The 18291-nt window shown below is 46.8% G+C and overlaps 2 protein-coding genes across 7 annotated transcripts in view; one reads left to right on the top strand and one right to left on the bottom strand.

Moving 5' to 3' along the window:
* LOC138489239 (pregnancy-specific beta-1-glycoprotein 3-like) overlaps positions 1-2860 on the top strand; it is a 222083-nt gene extending 219223 nt beyond the window's left edge. For 2 of the 3 annotated variants that reach the window (XM_069616931.1, XM_069616932.1), the window contains exon 7: positions 2550-2857. In XM_069616931.1, coding sequence (XP_069473032.1) covers positions 2550-2609 — 60 coding nt within the window. In that variant the 3' untranslated portion in view covers positions 2610-2857. Of the gene's footprint in view, positions 1-2549 lie in introns of all 3 variants that reach the window. The other variant, XM_069616935.1, reaches the window with a different exon arrangement.
* LOC138489237 (AN1-type zinc finger protein 2A-like) overlaps positions 1-18291 on the bottom strand; it is a 422968-nt gene that overhangs the window by 50125 nt on the left and 354552 nt on the right. The gene's annotated exons all lie outside the window — the stretch shown is intronic.

The following is an 18291-nucleotide window of genomic DNA, read 5'->3' as shown; positions in this document are numbered from 1 at the left end:
ACTCCACATCCATGGAGCCCGACAGTCTGAGGGCGGAACATGAGTGAAACCCACAGTGGTCCCCGATTGAATGGTGCAGATCCTTGCCATTGGTGGGCTTGGACTTGCTTCCAGGCAGAATCTTGGATAAGAAGACTGCTTCTGCAGCTATTTCTTCAGATCAGCTTTTGAGTCAAGTATCCTGTGTAGAACAGCAGCCGACTGAAGAACCGAAAAAGACCCCCAAAGAGGCAAAGCATTTCTCCCTCCCCTGTTCTCCTTAGAATAAACCTGAAGTATTCTTCCATTGCACTGTTTTTAGATCATCGAAACTAACGCAGTTAATGCAGCTAAATGGCTTTTTAAGGAATTAAAGACCAGAGTCCAACAAGCGAATTAGATGGTGTCTTATAGGAGATGGTGAACAGTCAATTGGGGTTACATTTGACATTCTACACCATGCTACGCATCTTTTCCATTTGTTAAAGTAGCAGTGTCTAGTGTTAGGTTTAGGCGTTTCCTTTAATTTGTCCATGCATCTGCTAAGTAAATTAAGATGACTAAACTATGACCTCAGGAGCCAAGCAGCTAAGCCGGTTGTTTGAGGCTGTGGGTGAAGGTTGACCCTGGATTCTGTGCCATGTTGTAAGGACAGGTTAGCTTCATTGGTGGGCAAATGGACATCCTGAGATGGTGGGAATACCATGTTGGACGTGCCCACACTGGAGCAACGAGGGTCATTGTTAAGCACTCCTGATGCATCTTGTGGATTAGTGGTGTTACAGGAAAAGCGTATGCAAATATCTCCGACCAACTGATCCAGAGTGCGTAGCCCTTGGACACTTTCTGCAGGAACCTGGAGGCATAAGTGTGGCATTTTGCCTTTTATCATGCTGAAGAGATCTATGTTTGAATGCAACTTCCACTCGTGATCAGAGCGCTGACCTGTGTTTCTGCTTAGTGTGCCTACTGGACAGTTATGTTCCCCTGGAACATGCTGAGACGAGAGGATGTTGATGTGAAAAATGGTGGTTGTGATAACTAGTACATTCTTCCCTGCTAGACAATGCTGGAAAGCTTGTAATGCTTAGCAATTCGAGAACATTGATGTGCTTTTTGGCTAGTTGTGTCCCATGCCATGCGCTGTATGGTGGAGACCATACCTGAAAGTGATGCATTTGTTGTGATTGTGACATGTGTTGGTGGGTTGACAGAGGGCTTTCCTCAAGTTACTCTTTGTCCACCATTGAAGTGCCGAAACCACTTTAACTAGATCGTCCCAATTGCCATGTGTCTGCGACCATTGTTTCACTAACCATCCCTGTATTGGACCAAGTGTAGCCTACCAAGAAGGCGCATTCAATTCCTGACTTATCTGACAACCAACGACCTAACATGGGATTTGATTTAGTATGTTGTGGACCCTCTCTTAGAGGGGAAAGACTAAAGCATCTTCTGTTTGAATTATTGGCACTAGACACTGTTTCAACCGACTGAGAACCAGGCCGAACTTTTTTTCATTGATAGAGAAACCTGTTCAAACCAGAAAATGTGTTTTCTGCATATCTGTGGTGCGTCTCTGGCTATAAGCCAGTCATCTAGATAAGGGTACACTGGGATCGACTGCCTGGGTAGGTGTGCTGCTACTACTGCTAGGACCTTTGTAGAAACTTGAGGGGCTGATGCAATGCCAAAGGAAAGTACTTTGAATTGGGCAGGGTGCAACCCCAAATCGAATCTTAGGTACTTTGGATATGCTGGCAACAATGAAATATGAACGTATGCATCTTTCACACCCAGTGTTGGCATATAGTCTCCCCTTTTTTAACAAAGGAATCACCTCTTGCAATGATATTATTATTAGGTCATTCTTATAGGGCGCAACTTGCCCGAAGGCCTCAGTACGCACAAAGAAGGAAACCCGAGACCAGGCCAAGAGAGAAACAATAAGAAGTTCAGGGTGATAGATCCAGGGTATAGCTAGATGGATATGGGGTAGTCTAGTCATTGCAATTATTAGCAGTGTTTTAATAGCTTTTTTAAAGCCCAATATATTTGGGTTATTTCTCAGGTTCAGAGGAATAGATTTTCAAATACACAGGGGCACGGACATTGAAAGTAGTGCCTCCAAAACTCTTCAATTTGTGTTTGAGACACAAGGTATCAAGAGCATTGGAGCGGAGAGATCGTACAACAGGGACTTTCTTTAACCTTTTCAGAAGATAGGTGGGGGCCTTATTTGGCAAACATTTGTAAGTCCATGTCAACATTTTGTAATCAATATGATGGGTGACCGGTAGCCAGTGAAGAGATCTCCGAGCCTGGGTAAAATGGTCGCTTATTGCTAGGCCACAAACCACTCTAACAGCACCATTTTGGGCCACCTGCGGGATTTCCAGATTGTTATTTGAAGTACCTGCAAGGAGGCTATTGCAGTAGTTAATCGTGAGTTTACAAGGGCCGTAGCCAACACAGATACGTTCTTTGGGGATAGGTATTGTTTAATCTGCAGCAAGAGTTTTGTCGTGTAGGCACACGCCGCTTTAATCTGTAAAACTTATTTTTTTCAGATTCAGAGCGTTTTAACCCAGGGGCTCACCTGGATTGTGCTATCTACTACTACGAATTGACTACATCTCCTCTCAAGTTTGCCCAAGCATGCACTCAAGCCCACCAGCAAGAGTTCAGCCTTATTGGTGTTCAGGGCTGGGGAATTGGCATCCATCCATTCCTGAATCAGAGAGTACACCTGATTGATGCACTGTACCCAGAATGTGGTCATGCTGAACTGCTGGGGTTTGATGTATGTGTTTGCCAGTCTTGCAATACTGGACGTTTGTACGCCCTTGTTCCAAAAAAGATAAGACCACACAATAAATCCCCTGGTTTACCTCCGATGGTGGCACAGAATCTATGGCTCCTTTTTGTAGCAAAGATTCTATTTCTGCCTGTAGAATTTTTGTATGTTCTAGCATCTTGGTGGATGATGACGCAGTAGTTGTAAGAATTCCACGCAGTATCTGTCTTTCACACAACACTGACTTGTCTGAAGTGATCTCCTCTCATGCGTGGGTGAATAGTGTTATGCGAATCACCCCGGTAGTGGGGAGATGTGGACCTGAAACAGGGAGTCATTGTTTGGTGGGAGTAGCCAAACCTCTAACCGAACCCTACCTCCTCCCCACTGGATCCCATACCATCTGCACTTATACCTAAAATCTATCCTCTATTTGTTCCCTATCTCACAAATCTATTTAACTCCTGTCTATTCTCTTTTGATTTTCCATCCTCATTTAAAGATGCTACTATTATCCCAATCTTGAAAATACCTTCTGCTGGTGTATCTTCTGCCTCTAATTTCCGTCCTATTTCACTCTTACTTATCTTTCTAAAATTCTCGAACGCATTGTCTACTCTCCAGTTGCAACTTTTGTTTCTCGTAATTCTATCCTTGTTTTCAATCTGGGGTCCGCCCTGGGTCCTCTACCAACACTGCTCTTCTTTCCATCTTGTTCTCACTTAGCTAAGCAGTCTTCTCTTCTTATTCGCTTGGATCGTTCTGCTGCTTTCAACACTTGATCACACACTCCTATTGCATGATCGTTCCAATTATGGCTTTTCTGGCTCTACCTTAGCCTAGTTTGAGTCATACCTATCCCAGAGGATTTTCTCAGTCTCCTGGGTGGGGGCTTCTTCTAAAATCCACTTACCTCGGGTGTTCCTCAAGGCTTGGTCCTTTTATTTTTTCACTTTACACCTCCTCATTGGCTGGGGTTATTTCCTCTCTTGGTTTCTCGCATCACTTCTACGCTGCTGACACTCAGCGGTTTCTTTCCTTTCCACACTTTACTGATATCCACCATAAACTTAGCGCCTGTCTCCTTGCCATTCAGTCTTTGATGTCAGACCACTTTTTAGTACTTAATGCTGCAAAAATTGAGGTTATTTTCTTCCCTCCCATTACTATTTCTCTTTCTCCATCCCCTCCATTCATATAATTTCCTCCTTCCCAGTTACCCATCTCTCCCGTGGCCCGTAATCTGGGTCTCTATCTTGATTCAGATTTTTCTTTCAGTCACCATATTTCCTAATCTGCCCGTTCTTGTCAATTTCATCTGTACAATATTCGAAAAGCCTGTCCTTTCATGAATTTTAAAGCCACTCGGCTATGTGTGTCTGCTCTAATCGTCTTGCAGCCTTTCTACTGTTCTCCTGCACTCTTTGGACTGCTTTTATCTCGTCTAGCTCTGTTGAAATCCATATTTAATGCTTCTATTCGTGTTCTCGGTTTGCTTGCTCCTAGTGATTACATCTCATCTTTGACTGATGTAGAATGGCTCTCTTTCCATCACCATTTAACATTTAAATTCTCCAGGTCTAGTCTTTTAATCTCTCCGTGGTCTTGCTCCTTCCCACCTTTCTTCTCTTATTGCATTCTATTCTCCCTCTCGTCCACTTCGTTCTGCTTCTCATCATCTTCTCATAGTTCCTTGTCCCCCTTGTGTTCAATCTAGTTTTCACTCTGTCTCTCTTAGCACCCTTGCACTGGAAAACTCTCCCACTCTCTCTTTTCATTCCATCACTGTATATTTATCTTTTCGAATCTCTCTGCAATCCTACCTCCTCTCGACTGGTTAATGAAGGTTACTGCAATCAGAGGCATATGCTGTGTTTTAAATGCCAATTTCATTTTATTGTACCATGCTTGTTCTTATGTGCAGAGAGCTTTGGTTTAAAGCGCTATATAAAACCAAATAAAATACAAATAGTGGTTTAGCGTTTACACCTGCTACGTCCTCTCCTGAATGGACTCCGATAGGAAAATTGTGATGCAGATAGTTGTCCCCAATTGGTATACGAAGAGCTTGAGACTGCTCCAGATGTATAGGCTGATGGGCTGAGGATCTTGCATGTCCCAGTCTATCAAAAGGACGGCAGTTGGCATACGACCGCCTTTGCTGGGCTTATTTGCAATCTGTCCTAGGGTCTTCAGTGTCTCGTGTTCTTTTTTGACAATTTCGAGGGCATCATCTATCGCCTTGCCAAACAGGACATTAGCCTCCACTGGCCTGTTAAGTAGCATGGACTGCATTTCTGGTCTAAACGCTGAATTTCTGAGTCAACTGTCTTTTTATTAGTGTCCCCTCTGCCACTATTCTACCAGCCATATCCACAGCACAAAGGGTATTTTTCTTTTTAAATGGTCTTTGCCGTTTGCTTGCCTCCAGATAAAAGTCTTAAGTATCTCAGACCTTAGAGGCTCATGGACCCCAGTAACTTGGTTCTCCACATGGTCCCATTGGGCTATATTAAAACTGGCCACAAGGGTGGTGGTATTGGTGATGCGCATCTGGAAATCAGCTGATGATGTTACTTTCTTCCCAAGAGCGCATATTTTCTTAATCTAATCGGTCGGGGCTGAGAATTGGCTATGGGGGTGCCAGCTCTTTTACGGGTGGTAGTAAACACCAGAGAATCCGGTTTTAACTGAACCATCAACAAAAGTGGGCCTTTAGGTGCTGGTTTAAGGCGTTTCTCTACATGTGGATAAACGGCCCTTGCTTAGCGTTTTTCTACATGTGGATAAACAGCCCTTGCTTGTGCTGCAGTAGAAAGGGACAGTCTAAAGACTGGAGGGGGTATCTGTGCTTCTACCCACTGTATGGTTGGCGTAGAGGCACAGAGCACCCCAGCCACGGTTCTGTAACGGTAGCTATGGACGAGCAACCAAGGTTGAGACTCTCGAGGTGATGAAGACAGGTTCTTAAGTACAGTGTTTACCAATTTTGAAACTTATAAAAAGGTGCAGTGGATCACAGGCGGCAGGGCCAAATAAACGTACATATCATTAAAGAGTGATCCCGGCAGTTGGTCCCGTCTACTGAATTTGGTTTAATGACAATATAGCCACCTAGTCCTTCCCCGAATCATGGAGCATATCTTTTGTGGTACCAAGTTTTAAAAGGGGCATGAACACCGATCCCTAGTATTATCGACCTATAGCATTGATAGATGCGCATAGTAAAGTTTTTGCATCCCTTATACAGTTACATATGGAAGAATGGGTCCACTCCGTAGGGAGAGTGAATGTGTTGCAGACTGGTTTTCGGACGGGACATGGGACAAATCTTAACGGGCTGATAGTATGATACATACAGGAACAGGCCTCAATGGAAAAGCAGGGTCAGACATTCGCTGAGTCAATCGACTTATCAGCAGTGTTTGATACAGTAGATCACACTAGATTGTTGGGGCTTTCCGGTGGGACTATAGAAGTCGATCATTGGTGTACATAATGACTCTGGAATCCGAATAAGATTGAACAAGGATGGAGACCTCTCCCATAGGACAGACACAAGATCGGACTCGGGCAGGGATGCGTATCGGCTCCCTGCTTTTTTAATCTGTAGATTTCAGATGTGAATAACTATTTGCAGCCTGGCGCTTTTATTTCCACTGAAATAGGAACCTTGAGTATACCATGGATTGCATATGGAGAGGACCTCCTACTTTTTGATAGTATGGATATAGGTCTTAAGCGTCTCAAGGGTATTGAATGTTTTTCTGACAATGGTTTAACAATCAATCCCAATAAAACAAAAATAGTAGAATTCTCAGAGGATATTAAGCACAGTCTGCATAAGGGTTTTTTGAACAAGACTCCCTTGAACAAGGAAAAGTGTTTTATATTTAAGTTTTATGATCTCTAGTCAACCACAGAAAAAGCATATTAGTACAGGTTTGAAGCACAAAGCCAGGCTGTTAGTCCATCAGATGAAGAAAATAAATAGGAAATATGGCTGCTTCACTATTAGGCCCGTTTTACATTTTAAAGAAGGGAACGCATGACTGAAAATGACATATGGAATGGAATTGTGGGGATCTTGGCTGTACAAACATTTGGACAGAATTGAGGGAACTGTTTGGAGAAAGGTTCTTGGAGTTCCAAATTGTGTCCCGCTTGCAGCAATCCTGTACCAGGATGCAGGACCTGACAGGACAAGATGCAGTCCCGCCCTCTCAGGAGCTATGCGACTCCATCTCTACTTTTTTTCTGTCAAAGATAGCTACTATCCGGGACAATATAAAAAATGAGGCTATGGCGGCTATTGCCGACATGACTCCTGTTAAATCTCCTCCTACTGGAGGGTCCTGGTTGACATTTCCCCTTTTCCCCTTTTTTCTAATTAGACAAAGATTCTGCAGTTTTTCCAAGTGCACTGAGGTCGCCACCATGCAAGGAGGGGAGACAAGGGAAAAACAGACGATCTTCAAGGCATGGTGCATTCAGATCAAGCAAGTGTGCAGGCAGGTGAAGGAGGGGGGGGGGGCAAGTGCAAGGGTTTGCGGGGAAAGGTGGGGGAGGAAACAAAGTGTGCCCAGTCAGTCAGAAGCTGGGGTAGGTGCTGAGAGATGCCACTCTCATGGGTCATTGACCAAGTGCAGTAGCAATGAGGCAAGTGCAAGGCCTGGAGGCAAATATGAGAGGACTGTTGAGGGTGCCAGGGATCTGTGAGATTCGGAGGTACACCAGGTGGCCAGTCAGCTGGCTACGTGGAAAATGAGGGAGAGAGGAATAGAGCCGAGAGAAAGGTTAGCATGGAACAAGGAGAGAGAAGGAAGAGGAATGTCTTAAGGTGTTTCTGGAACTTAAGGAGATCAGGCTCAAGACGGAGTGCGGCAGGGAGGCCCCTGCAGAGGATAAAGATCTCCCTCCAAATCTCTGCTTGGAGAAGCGGCTCACTCACAGGAGGTTGGAGGTAGATGAGCGGAGGTCTCGGGAAGGACAGTATTTAGGTGGGCAATGTTGCAGATAGGTTGGTCCAGAAAGCCTTGTGGACAATGCAGAGGGACTTTAACTTGATCCTTGTAGCCACGGGGAACCAGTGGAGGGATTTCAGCGCCAGAGATGCGATCCCTGGGCTTGAGACCAAGGATAAGTCTTGCGGTTCTGTTCTGGATGAGTTGCAGGGAGGTTGAGAAAGAGGCTGTTGCAGTAGTCCAGCCTTGAGAGAACCAGGGCTCTGGATACAGTGAGACGCTGGGGGGAGGTGAGAAAAGAAACAGTACCTCTGAGGAGATGAAGCTGGTAGTTGGACTTTTAAGGAAGAGATGTCTGAAATGTGAGTGGGGAAGGAGAGAGTGGAGTCGAAGATGGCCCGAAAGTTGTTTTGCCTTGCAGATTGGTGCGGGCTCAGGGCCAAGAGAGGCAGACCAGAATGAGAGTGGGAAAGCGGGAGCAGAAGTGCCAATGCGTACAATCTCCGTCTTACTGGCGTTGAGGCAGAGGTTGTTTGCAGCACACCATGACTGAATTGAGGACAGACAGTCCGATACAAGCAAGGTAGAGGAGGTGGCTGAGAGTAGCCTGAAGGAGAGTTGTGCGTCTTCTGCATACCACTGGAAGTAAGAGATGAAAGTGGCAATCACGCGTGGAAGGGCAGCCATGTAGACATTGAAGAACCAGAGGGATGTGTTAGAACCATGGGAACGCCACAGGTTGAAAGTGATAGTAGCGAGAAAGGACCCAAGTTCCACCTGGGAGGGGCGGTCGGAGAGGAAGGAGGTTAACCACGCCAGAGCCGGACCTGTGATTCCCAGGGTGTCATGCAGACGTGCAATCAGGATGTTGTGATTTACCATGTCAAAGGCAGAGGAGAGGTCAAGGAGAATGAGTACAGATGGGGTGTTAGCATCGAGATTTGCGAGCAGGTCTTCACAGGGGTTCAGAAGAGCAGTTTCCGTGCCTCTGGATGCTCTAAAGCCAGACTGATGGTTGTGGAAGCAACCATCAGTTTCAGTGTGGAGGGTAAGCTGAGAGATAGCCAGCTTCTCCAGGAGTTTGCCATGAAAAGAGGCGATAGAGATAGGGTGGTAGTTTGCCAGAATGGAGGGGTCGTCAGAGGGTTTAAGTAGAGGGTGCACAAGGGAGTGCTTAAGAGAAGTTGGGAAAACTCCAGTGGCTAAAGAGATTGCAGAGATCAGCCAAGGCTGGGGCAAGAGAGTCAATGTTGCCCTTAATGGTTTTGGAGGGTCAGTGGTTTACCCATTTGGATGAAGCCTTCATAGAACAGACTTGTCTGGCGACCTCATCAGGTGTGAGGGGCCTAGGGAAACTCCAGAGCTGTTGCTGAATGAGGTGGTGTGGAGGAGAGGAAAGGATTGTTAGGGAGAATTCTCAGATATGTGCCAATTCCCTCTACCTTAGGGACCCCGAGCAACTTTGCTGGATTTTGAGGACTGGAGAGAGTGAGACCCTTTTTCCAACTCTCTCATGTATTTTAATGTGATTTCTTAGCTTTGTATCTCTTTTGGTTATGGACCCTGACAAACTGCATAGGCATCATCTTTTACATTATGTCACACAGCTCCTTCAGTGCAGTGGCACAGGGAAGTGTTACCGATTTCCCAAAGATTTAAATACCTTCTCTGTGATAAAATAATGTTTCTCAGAGCAGTAAAGTGAAATTGAGTTTACTTACATTTGTAACTTTCTAGACCCAGCACACACACTATCTTACAATAGGGTGCTGGAGGGGTTACCCAGTATCCCCTTTGTCTAGATCACATGTAACAATGGTATGCTACCCTTTCCTCACTGAATGGCTGGTGGCAGTGGTTTTGTTTTAACCACTGTGATGTGCATTGACCGCGGGCTGCATTCACAGCTGCAGTAAAGCACCCAAGAGTGCCATTTTTGTTAAAATGGCCCGGTCTTCTTTTTTTGCCATTTCTTTGTGGAAAGGTCCTTCTTGAGATTTACTCTGCGCACTAAACCAGGTTTGGTCCCATTGTTCGCTTTGCCTTTGGCGGGATTCACGAGTGAATGTCATGATGCCCGCTCCCGGGGAGCCGGTTCAAGCCCTGCGTCCCCGAAAGCGGACATCCAGTCCCCAAGGAAGGACCCAGCAACCCCATATAGGGGCCCTTTGTACAGTGTCCTGGCGCCTATGGCGCCAGGCTCATAAAAGACATCAGTCCTGGCGCCATAGGCGCCAGGCTCATTATGGAAGTGCTTGGGTGCACTTACCTGATGCAGACCATGCTGCAGGATCCCGGCCTCCTTGAGGCCTGAAAGGAACTACTTTACCTGTGGGACTAATTTACCATCCGGGTGTGGTCGGGGAAGGATACATACCTGATTGGAGGAAGGATACATACCTGGAACTTCTTCCAAGGCTATTTAAACCCCACCCGAACAGCCACACGTGCTTCGCGTTGTTCTGCATCTAGCAGCTGGACGCTCACCGTGTCTGCTCCTGCATCCTGACTTCTGCCACGCCTGCCAGCATCCTGGATCACCTGCAAAAGGAAGAGAAGAAGAGAACAGAAGAAGGAAAAGTCTTTACCTGCTAAATCCGCATCCTGGAGACATCTCGCCGACAATCCTGAAAAGGAAGACTATTTAAAAGCTCATCGCATCGATCGCTGCAGCGCCGCATTCCACTCACCTTTACAGGGCGCCTCCATGTTCAGCAGCGATCATCCGGATTCGCAGTCACACCCCAGCGCCTAGGGAGAAAAAGACCAGAACAAAAGGTGAGCGAGAGAAGGGAATAAGGAAAGCTAAATCTCCATGTTTAGACTTACCTGTTGATTCATTCCCTCTTTATTTCGGGTCCGCGCCGCATCCTGGCATTTCCGGACCCCGGCCCCGAAGGGGAAAAAAAGAGACATTAGCGTTAATGAGCGAATGAAAAGACATTACCAAAAAACGCTCATTAAAGACTTACCTGATTTCTACAAGGATTTCACCTCTCATCTCGGGTCGGTGCCTGTTCCCCGGCATTCCGTACCCCGGCCCCTATGGGGAAAAAGACACTAGCATTAGTACATTAATGCATGGACACAAGGGGAACCTCTTATCAAAAAACTTACCTGGAAGCCAAGCAAGTTTGGTTCTCACCAATCCGAAAATCCAGTGAAGTAACTGGATACCAACGCGCCCCTGCATCATAAGCAGGATGGAGAGCTCGTCCTTCCAGACCCCAAGGTGAGACGCTACGAGGAATCACAGAAGGGGTTCGAGGAGGGTGAGAGGGGAAAGTGGGAGGCTGATTGCATTACCCTGCAGACAGTTAATCCCCTATTTTCGCCTACAGAAGGATACTTCTGCGAGCCAGACAAGCCAGATTTGGGGGCCCGGTCCAGTCCGTCTTCCGAACCCAGCGCCTCCGTGGGAGTCAGGTGAGCGTTACAGTGAAGCCCTCCTCTGGCTCCATGGTGTCTGGGGTGGGCAGGAAGTTAGGGAGGTGCCCGAAACTCCCTGTGCTAGTCTCCTAGGACATCCAAATTCACTCTTTAGTGATTGGCCGGCTGACTGTACGGCAAGAACAGCCACCCTGCTGGGTGACTGAGCGAGCCTGGAATGAATGGGAGAGAACTAAATAAAAGGTAAGGCTTTTGGTTTGGAAGGCAGAGTCGACCACTGGACGAAGGAACCGAAGAAGAACTTTAAGAGGATGCCTGCTGCAACTCCTGGACCGTTGGTTTGCCCAGTGAACGGCTGCTATGCTGGAATTCCAAATCCGTATCGACAGAGAAGCCCATGCAAGGACGACTTCTCCCCTTGAATTGGTGGGACCAACCAACTCCAAAGTAAGCCACCTGGACATCCTTTTTGGAGCTGCTTGAATTTCCAGAGTTGCTGCTGGAAACCGTACAGCCAGGGAGAGGAACACCAGATTGTGTGTGTTGCTTTTAAGCTGGCCTACTGCTCCAGGAAGATCCTCCGGACTCCCAGCAAGCAATACTGATCGAGCCTGAGCCCCCTCAACAGAGTGCGTGACCCCAGAAGCAAGGAAAGCCCATCTCGACAGCGAGGAACGGCAGTGTTGCTATTTGCGGTAGACGCGAGGAGCTAAAAAACCAAACAGCCACTGATTTGAAGATTGCCGGTTGCGAGTGGTGACCGTCTCACTGCAGTGCAGGAGTACCCACAAGTCCTCTGTCTTATCCCCAAGACTGAGGCCCAGGAACAGTGAGATCTACAGAGCTGCTCAGGAACAGAAGTAATGCTTCTGCTGCACTTGTTCTTCAATACAAAAAGGTACTGTACAAGGTCTGAGAGAACTTACCTTGTGCTGTAGAGTTGCTTGCATCTTCTACTACTCACAAGTCTAAACAACTTGTGGCCCAACATTTGATTTTTCCTTTCTTGAAAAACTTCTAAAACACTGTGCAAAGACTTTTTCTACTTACCTACCAGAGTTGCTTCATCCTATACAAGACTTTTGCCCACTGACTTTGACTTAGCCCATTATACTGAATGACTCTGCTTAGGGGATCCAAAGGTATTTGCCTGCTTAAGAATATTTGTGGTCTCTTGTTTGTTGTCATAACCTTTTCCTTTTATTAACTTCTAAGAATGTTCTGAATGCCAACAGTAAGATATTCATGTACCCAGCACCCTAGCTATTGAAGTCACCTGAGGGTGTAGGTTGTGTCTGTGGGCCACCCCAAAAGGGTCTTTACTGATTTAGACACTAAGTGTGCATAGTATTGAAGTGTATTTGTGTGTTACTATTATATTGCTCCCTTCTGAGGAAGGCTTATTCTAACTGACTGATAAATAAATTATTAATTGTTTATTCACGAAACCGTGTTAAGAGTTTATTTGAACACTGTGAATCTCTGTGTAACTCCCCTTCAGCTCACATTGACTCCTCTTGAGATAAGCCTGGCTGCTCAACACGCTACCAAAACTGTGTAGTACAAGCTTATACCAAAGGTTGGGTTTCCCATTACTTGTAGTCAGGATTGTTGTAGTGTTCCCAAAGGGTACTGCATAAAATCTTGCCTAACAAGGATGTCTTGGGTTTTGTCAGTGAAGTGTGCAGCCAGGGCCAAGAAAAGGTCCTGGTTGGGTGTGACAGAAGAGGAGGTTGCTGCAGGATTGGCCAGCTCCCAACATACTTTGAAAAGTTTTGCCGTGTTGTTTGATGCCGCAAAGATGCGGGCTTGAATAAAGACTCTTTTCTTGCTGTGGATGCAGAGTCGATATTGCCTCTGAAGGAGGGGGCAGGCCAGTTTGTCAGAGGGTCCACCCGACGAATTGCATTTCCGCTCAGCTGTCCTTGCCTTGCCTTTAATGGCAGCCAGATCGGAGTCGTACCAAGAGTTGCACTTTTTGGAAGGCTTCAGTAAGACCCTCATGACAGGGGCAAGAATATCAAGGGTGTTAGAGATAGAGAGGTTGAAGTTAGCGAGGGCTGTTTCATGGTGGGAGTCAGCCGATGATGTAAGATTTGCTCTCTTTTTTCGGTCTTTTTATTTCCTTTTTTTGAAAATGTATTGGTATGAATGACATGCATTAGTTACCATAATAGCATTATTTATTACTGTATCTGCTTAGATTCACATGCTGTGCAAATAGTCCAACATCTAGTGGCAACCTCAGAGTATTACATCTTGTCTTTCGAGGATCGAAAGGGGCCATTGACATGGGCGTGCCTGTAACACTATCCCTAACGCGACCTGTAGAGTACCCAAAATTCCTCACGCGTCGAGGTCCCTCCGATTGTATTTTTTCTGCCGTGATTGAGTCTTATGACTATCGTGAGTGAGTACAGAAAAGAGAGAAGTAGTAGTAAGAGTTCTATGTTCCTTCCATCCGAGCGGGGGCAATGGTGGGCGCATGTGAATCTAAGCAGATACAATCATCAGAAGAACATGTTACTCCTTACCTTATAACGTTCTTTCGATGGGATGTTCCTCCGACGTATTCCTTATCTTGATGGATTACATTCCAGCTTGCTGGCCTCGGAAATTTTTTCAGTAGGGGGCGCTGCGCGTCGACGTCCCTCGAGCTGGTGTCCCTCGACATCCACTGTCTCGGCGCCGATGTCATCATGAGTATAAATGGACTCGTGCAGCGACCGTTGCTCAGTTCCGCTTTGAAGCTTGAAAATTTAGCTGTGCATGAATTGGTTATTGACCTTGAAGGAGCATAAGCTGCAACTACAAGGGAAGTTTTACTGCGGGGATGGATGCGAGGGGCGATAAGGAATATGTCAGAGGATCATCCCATCAAAAGAACATTACAAGGTAAGAAGTAACTTGTTCTTCGAAGGGATTGTGTCCTCCGACGTATTCCTTATCTTGACAGACTCCCATAGCAGTGGTGTACAAACGGAGGTGGGAGTAAAATTGGAATATTTCCCTTCAAGAATGTACAGAATGTAACACAGCTTTGCCAAATCTTGTCTCCTGGCTAGTAGAGGAATCCAGATTGTAGAATTTTGTAAAGGTATGTGCGGACAACCATGTGGCAGCTGCACATATGTCCCGAATCGGTACCCCTCTTTGGAGGGCCGAAGAGGCTGCGATACCCCTGGTTGAATGAGCCCCAAGATGTTGAGGGGGCTCTTTCCCTGCCAATTTGTAGCATTCTAGAATGGCTACTATAATCCATCTTGAAATGGTCTGTTTTGTGATTGGCAGTCCTAATTTGTGTCCTGCATAACCTATAAACAGCTGGTCTGCTTGCCTTATCCTAGCAAGTCTGCTGATATAAAAACTCAGGGCATGCCTTGGATCCAGCCTATGTAGCCTCTCTTCCTCTTTCCTTGGATGGGGAGGAAGATAGAATGAAGGTAAGGTTATCTACTGAGTGATGTGGAATTCAGAGACCACCTTTGGGAGGAAATTAGGCTTCACTTATAAGACAACCTTGTCTTTGTGAAAAATAGTATGAGGAGGTTTGCAAGATAGAGCTTGTAATTCGCTCAATCTTCTGGCGAGAGAAGGTCCTCTCTTTGCGGAAGACGAATCGGAGGACAGATGGACATGTCCAGAAGGTCCGGGTAACACGTTCTCCTGGCCCAATCCGGGGCAATTAGGTTAATGGATTTCCGGAATCTTCTCAACCTCCTGATCATTTGAGGAATGATAGGTGTGGAGGAAACACGTACAGAAGTGGAAACTCCCAGTCCACTACGAACATGTCCCCTAGAGCTCCTCTCGGGGGAAATTCCCTTGAACAAAACTGATTGCACTTCCTGTTGATGCTGGTGGCGAACAGATCCACTTGAGGGGTTCCCCAAAGGGTGAAGATCTCCTGAAGGACTTCCTGAGCTAGTTCCCACTCGTGGGAGACTGATCTGCCTGCTCAGAGCGTCCACTGTCAAGTTCTTCTCTCCGGCTAGGTGAGCTGCCGATAGAGAGATTCCTTCCTGAATTGCACAAAACCAGAGCTGCCTTGCCTCTCTGCACAGTGGCAGTGACCCTACGCCTCCTCTTTTGTTGAGGGAGTGCATGGCCACTGTATTGTCCGTCATTATCAGGACATTCTTTCCCTGTACTGATGGCAGAAAAGCTTTCAGCGCTAGTCTGATTGCTCTCAGCTCCAATAGGTTGATGTGTAGTCTGGACTCCGATGGAGACCAACGACCGCTGATGGTCAAGTCGTTGGTATGGGCTCCCCAGCCCGTGAGTGAGGCATCCGTGACTACTGTTATCTCCAGCCATGGTTGCCAAAACTGTTCCCCTTTCAAGATGTTCTCCCGACAGGCCCACCACTGAAGGTCTCGAGCTATTCTGTCTGGGATTTGAAGGAGATCTGACATTCTCCCTGAGAATTGCGACCATTGGGTTCTTAGAGCCCACTGGAGGGATCTCATTCTCAGGCGAGCCTCTAGCACTAGGAAGATGCAGGATGCCATGAGGCCGAGCAACCTCAAAAAGTCGAAGGCTGTGAGACGTTGGGCCTTTTGAAACTTGGTGACAATCTGTAGAATATCTTGAGCCCTCACCTCGGGTGGCGAGGCTTTTCCCAGGGAAGTGTCCAGGACTGCTCCAATGAACTGGAGTCTCTGTGACGGTATCATCTGAGACTTCTTTAAATTGAGGGAGAAGCCCAGTTTGTGAAGGAAGTGGCAGTCATAATCTAGTTGGATCCAAGCATGTTCCGAAGATACTGCTCTGACCAACCAATCGTCCAGGTAAGGGTAGACGTTGATCCCTTCCCTCCTTAGACTTGCAGCCACTACCGACATTTGCTTGGTGAAGACCCTCAGGCGGAGGTCAGCTCAAATGGCAGAACTCAAAATTGATAGTGAGAGTTGCCAATTGCGAACCTCAGGTATTTCCTGTTTTTGAGATGGATTGGCACATGGATATAAGCATCCTGAAGATCTAGAGATACCAACCAGTCCTGAAGCTGGAGGGCCTGAAGGATCTGAGAAAAAGTTACCATCTTGAACTGGTCTTTCCTGAGGAATTTGTTCAATTCTCGCAAATCCAAGATGGGTCTCAGTCCTCTGTCCTTCGGTACTAGGAAGTAGTGGGGAATACCAACCCTTGTTCCTCTCCGCTACAGGTACCGGTTCTATGGCTTCTTTCTCTAGCAGGTCTAGAATTTCCTGCAGAAGGAGCGGATCTGGAAACTTCAAAGAGTTGTTCCCCGGTGGATGACTGAGGGGTGTGTAGGAAAGGCAGGCAGTAACCTTGGGCAACTGTCTCCAATGTCCAAGCATCTGACGTAATAGCCTGCCATTCCGCCAGATGTTGAGTTAACCTGCCCCCTACTGTTGTCGTGTGGGGCGAGACCTCAGAGGGGCTTAGAGGCGGCTGACGCAGATGCCAAGGGTAAAGAGGCACCTGCTGCTGAGGCATATGTACCTTTAACCCATCCACCACGGGTGAATCTTTTTTTGGCCCCTTTGAGCTGGCTGTCCTCTGCCTTTTCCGAATGCGGAGTAAAAGCGAAAGGACCTACCCCCTCCAGGAGGTTCCTGAGGGGCGATTCCAGGTCTGACGGATTGCAGCTCCAAGAGATTTCGCTGCTGCCCTGTCTAACTTCGAGGCTGTCATCAGCCTTTTTACCAAACAAAAACGTGCCGTCAAAGGGCATATTCAAAAGTCTGGCCTGTACATCTGGAGCAAATCCAGACTTTCGCAACCACGCATATCTGCGGATTGTAGTACTAGCCGCAATGGCCCTGCTGATACCGACAGCAGAATCAATGCCAGTTTGAAGGGACTCGCACATTCCATCTTTCCCATCTTTAATGATGTTTAAAAATGCTTCCCTTTCCTCTCCTTCCGGGAGACAGTCAGCCGCAGATGAAGCACACTCCCAAAGTGTATGGCTGAATCTTGCACGCGTGCAAGTGGCGTTAATAGATTTAAGCTCCATGCTACATGCCGAAAAGACTTTTTTTGACATAGCGTCAAACCTTTTATCATCCCTGTCCTGTGGAATAGTAGGGTATGTAGATCTACTGTTCGATGAAGTTGCTGCTTGTACAACCAAACTCTCTGGAGTTGGATGCTTGCTCAAATATTCAGGGTCTGAGACAGATACTCTGTATTTGACAGATAGTTTTTTGTTAACTGCCGGGATTACTTCCCAATTAGCAGACATTTTTTCTCTGTAGTGCAGAATGAAAGGGAACAACAGGATCTTCCTGTGGTCCTTTATCTAGGATGTCAGTAAGGTCATCCTGCTGAATAGAAGGTGAAGGTGTAGGCCACCCCATGAACTCTCTTATTCTGGCCACCAGAACCCTATAAGGGGTCTCAGCATGTTCCCCAGGGTCTGGTTTAGCAAATTCTACTTCAGAAGTATCTAAACCACTTGCCTCATGTAAGGAATCTTGAAGATCCTTTAACCTGTTTTCTTCTGAGATAAATTCCTCAGGAATAGGTGTTGTGGTCCTTTGCAACCCAAAAGGTCTCATGATCGGAATCCTCCCCTTCCTCATATATAGAGGACAAAGCTCTAAAATAATCAGAACTAGGGTATGGTTTAAAACCCATTTTTAGAGCAGAAGGGGCCAAGCTTGTAGTCACAGGTTGAGAAAACGTCGAAGTTGTCGACGCTGAAGTCAAAGGCTTCGATGAAACCGAAAAAGGTGTCGAAAAAGTATGAAGGGGCCTCCAAGAACCCGAGAGGATCGGGATCCTACTCGGAGTCATCGAGGTTATCGACGACATTCTCGAGGTCATGGTCGAAGCCCTCGGTACTTCTACTGACTGAGATGTGGTAACAGCAGTAGGTCTGTCCTTTATCAGTGTCGACATCGGCGTCGAATCGACTGATTTGTGTGTCGACGGGCCCTTCGATAGAGGCGTCGATGACGCAGATTTATGAGTCGAAGGAACCTTCGACGATGGCGTCGATGAGGCTGTTCTACTGCCTTTGCTCGAGGGTTCATGATGCTCTCAGACAGTTTCTTTCCCCGGGTGCAACGACTCGCGGCGTTTCGATTTTTCGGGTCTTTCACCCAGGGTATCACCTTTAGCCGTCTATGAGGGGGTCGAGGCCGCTTTCTCGAAGAGGCTAAGCATTTATTTTACGGAATTCCTCCC

Source organism: Ambystoma mexicanum, chromosome 9 (assembly GCF_040938575.1).
Source record: "Ambystoma mexicanum isolate Mex_15411 chromosome 9, UKY_AmexF1_1, whole genome shotgun sequence".
Classification (NCBI taxonomy): domain Eukaryota; kingdom Metazoa; phylum Chordata; class Amphibia; order Caudata; family Ambystomatidae; genus Ambystoma; species Ambystoma mexicanum.
This window is presented reverse-complemented; position numbering and strand designations above follow the sequence as displayed.